The 3,891-nt window shown below is 49.6% G+C and overlaps 1 protein-coding gene across 1 annotated transcript in view; it reads left to right on the top strand.

Moving 5' to 3' along the window:
- The window catches only part of LOC109279263 (loricrin-like), a 4,569-nt gene that overhangs the window by 353 nt on the left and 325 nt on the right, over positions 1–3,891 (top strand). Inside the window, exon 2 of the mRNA XM_019470279.1 lies at positions 127–180. Coding sequence (XP_019325824.1) covers positions 127–180 — 54 coding nt within the window. The remainder of the gene's footprint in view (positions 1–126; positions 181–3,891) is intronic.

Below are 3,891 nucleotides of genomic sequence, written 5' to 3'. Positions count from 1 at the left end.
CTGGATGCCACGGGAGCAGCGGTGGATCCAGTTGCCATGGGAGCAGAGGATCTGGATGCCACAGGAGCAGCAGTGGATCTGGATGCCACGGGAGCAGCAGGGGATCCAGTTGCCACGGGAGCAGAGGATCCACATGCCACGGGAGCGGTGGTGGATCTGGATGCCACGGGAGCAGTGGGGGATCCTGCCATGGAAAGCCACAGGATTGCCAACAGCAAATTTATCAAGTATCCTCAAAGATGAAGTGAACAGGACATTATCTGCATGTTATACATATGCATGTCCTTGATCTTGTGCTGAGTTCAGAAAGCTTTGCATGTCTCCTAGCAATTTTCAAAGAAAATGTCTTCTCTCTCTCCCCTGGCAAGTTCTGTACCTCTGAGGAGCTTATCTGTGGGTGCTAAAATAAACTGTGTACGTTCACGCTGGCGCGGTTTTCTCTGTATCAGTCTGTGACTATATATGAGCCATTACAATTCGGAGTTCATGAGAGATTTTTGTTCATGATTTTTCTTTCACCTTATATTTCATATCACAATACAAGACACCTTGTGCTTGTTTCAATAGCCCTGAAGTTACCCTGCCCGGACACAGGCAATGGGGGTAGGTGCTGCCACACTCTCCCTTATGGACTCCAAAGGAAAAGAGAGACAATAAAGATTTTTAAAAGCTGACATTTTAGGATGCCATCTCAGGCCTCTGCAGTGCAGGCAGCTCTCCTCCATGCTGCCTTCCCACAGAGCTGGAGACCCAAAACCCCCCACCAAGACCACATGGGCTGCATTGCACAAGCCCTCAGGGCCAGCTATGGGCACAACCATGGGGCAGAAAAAGTCCTATAGGCAAAGGCAACCCGTGATGGGGCAGAAACCCCTTTTTTTGCCGTCTGGCCCCAAGGCGCCCTCCTTGGGGCAGGTATCTCCTCATGCGTGCGACAAACCCCCCAGCAGGCCTTTCTAGAAACCCTCTGCCCAGCACTTCAAGAGCCCTGTGTCGAGCCAGGGGCGTTGCAAGATGCTAGCGTTACACAATGAACTGATAAATTTCTTCTCGGTTCGTAATTAAAATGAATTGTGTAATTTATTGGTCTGGTTATTGCCATTCATGAAATGGATGTTGCCCTGATAAGATTGTTCTCGAGTGTGTCATGATGATCAGAAATATCTGGCATTGCTGAAAAGGGTGCAGACAGCAGCTGAACTCCCTGAACAGGCTGCCTGCTTTCGGTGTAGGAATCATTTGAAAAGGCTGGTTGTGCGAGTCTGGCATTTGCATTAAGCCCCCATTGCAAACCCCATTTTGAAGGCATGTTAAGGTGGACAGCCACAAAATCTAAAGGTGCCCAGGACTGCTGGCTGGGTGCTGCTGATCTTTAACAAACTCAGAACAATTAAAAAGTAAGGAACCGAATACAGCGCAATGTTGAGAGCCAAAAATTGCTTTGAGTCTTTTTTCATGGAGAGTATTTACCATATTTTTCCTGATGCCAGAACAAAACACAATTAAACAGAAATGATCAAACCTGGGTACAGTTTGCCCTGACACTCTTCTAGTTCATAATAGCAATTAAGCAATACAAAAGAAGCATTTAGGTTGCGTGTGTGATTCATTAACCCTGCCCTGTCTGCCCGCCTTTCCAAAAATCCTTCGTGTTTCGGTAACAGCAAACGTGTCGGATGTCTTTCGGGTTGCAGGAACCGCTCAGGACTTGCAATCCCTTAACGAAGGTTTGGGCACCTGCATTCAAAGCGGGAGCTCACAAGAGGCTGGAGAGGCACCTCGGTGCCTGGCAGCTTGTTTAGTTTTCCAGCCACTTCCCAAAGGATGCCAGGTCTCTCAAACAACATTCGCAAAGGCGGGATGGGGCTGAGCCTTCATCTCACTGTGGTCAGCATCTGGGAATAGCATAAAAACTTAATCAGCATGGAGAAAGAGAAATAAAAGGCAGGAGAGGTGGACCATAAATACCAAATGCTTGAGCATCTCTGCGGGCAAGTGAAATATTTTTCAGCCAGTGTTTTCCAAGCATTTTTGCACTGACAAAATCATAGCAGTTCCCTATTTCAGCTAGCAATACTGATTTCAGTCTTTTATTTGCTGCCTGTTTAATTACTGAAATGTCTTCCACAAGTAGTGGCAGAAAAGGGTAAAACAAGATCCGTGGTCCTAAGCACTTCCTAGCCCACGCAGCAGAGGTACAGGAAAGGTACAGGAAGTATCTCAAATTATTGCTTGCGATTAGCTCTCACTGCAAACATGGTACCTGGCCTGGCCTGAAGGCTCGTGTGGGTCTGTGTATCCGTCTGAGTAACACTCAGATTTGTTGGCCAGTTACGAGCTAATTGGGGAGCAGGGAAAAGTGCTCAAAAAAGGATGTTCCTACAAGTTTGGAGAAAGTCCCCGGGGTCTGCCAGGTCCCCGCAACGTGGCATCCACCCCAGGCCACCGTGCGTCACCAAAGGCAGCACCCATGGGAGCCCGTCTCCTCCACGTGGCAGCACCGAAGCCGCTCACAACCTGGAAAAAAACCACCAGTGCTGCCACTCCGGCATTACTCACGGGCTGAAAATTAACCACATAATTATGTACCTCGCTAATCCTGGATCACTACGTTGGGCAGGTCTTCCCCCTTCCAAAAATAAGAATCCCAACTGCTTGTGGTCCTTCTCGCAACAGCAGGAAACTTTTGACCAATAAAAAGGTTTTATAGGGGCTGTCTTTTCTCTCTCTTCACCACTCCGCCGTATTTCTGCTAGTTTTAAGATAAATGAGCCAACAGTGGTACCAGTCAAATTGCTGCTAAGGAAGAGTTGTCTACCATGCCAAAGGCGTTATTGGTACTTATAGACACATCTCCGGGTTTATGGGCATTTGCAGGACTAGAGCACCTCAAGACGTTTTAAAAGGATGGTGTGATTTAGGTATATGACATAATTCCCCCCTCCAAAACGCAAAGCGCTCCCCAGCTGTGATCAACACCAAAAGCAAACTGACAAAGCTATGGAAACCAGGGCCACCCACACTACTCCCCTGTTGGAGCTAAGCATGGGTAGAGCTGGCAATTAAATATTTCTGTGGCACAGGAAAGACGACCGATAACAAGAGGCAATACGCGGTGCAGATGAGGTGAGTCACGCAAGCAACCTGAAGAGTAGGGAGGCAAAAAAAAAAAAAAAAAGCCATCGACGAATTAAACGAACAGGCAGACCTCTGCAACAGGGAGGTGCTTGATTTCCAGATGGGGTGCGCAGAGAGGGTATAAAAGCACTCCTGTCCCGGAAAGCCTCATTCCCTCCTTGCCCCTTCGCTGCACGAGCATCTCGGGTAAGTGCGGCGATGCTGCGGGGCTTTGGGGCTGGGCGCAGCATTTGAACCTCACTGGGAGGCAGATGGGTTTGGAGTGGGCTGAGCCCAGCGCCTTGTACTGGGTTGGGGCTTGCTCTGCGGGTGCTTGTGAGCAGGGAGGTGGGGTGAGGAGGGTGCGCAGGGCATGCCGAAAGAGAGCAGAGAGATTTGGACTTGGAGGGAGACTCTGAGGCATTGCTCTCCTCCCTCCGGGAGCAAGATGGCTTTGGAAAGCCAGCCGTGGTCAGCCTGCCCAGCTGCTCTGGATGCTCCCAGCGTCTTTGGCTATAGCTGTGGTGGGACAATCGCATGGGTAGTATAAGAAGCTGGTGCAAGGTTTAAAGATGATTGTGGGATCTGGCTAAGACTGGATAAATGTACATCCAGATTTCTCTTCCCTGAAGAGCAGAAGCAGGAAAAGAAATTCCCTGACAGCTCCTCTCTCCCCGCAGGTCACCCCAAAATACAACGATGTGCTCCCGCCAGGAGAAGGACCAGTGCCACAAGCAGGAGCGCTACACCCGCCAGAGCAGCGGCGGCGGCCCA

Source organism: Aptenodytes forsteri, unplaced genomic scaffold, assembly GCF_000699145.1.
Source record: "Aptenodytes forsteri isolate BGI_AS27 unplaced genomic scaffold, ASM69914v1 Scaffold110, whole genome shotgun sequence".
Classification (NCBI taxonomy): Eukaryota; Metazoa; Chordata; class Aves; order Sphenisciformes; family Spheniscidae; genus Aptenodytes; species Aptenodytes forsteri.
The sequence above is the reverse complement of the archived record's forward strand: the minus strand, read 5'-3'. Positions and strand labels throughout refer to the sequence as shown.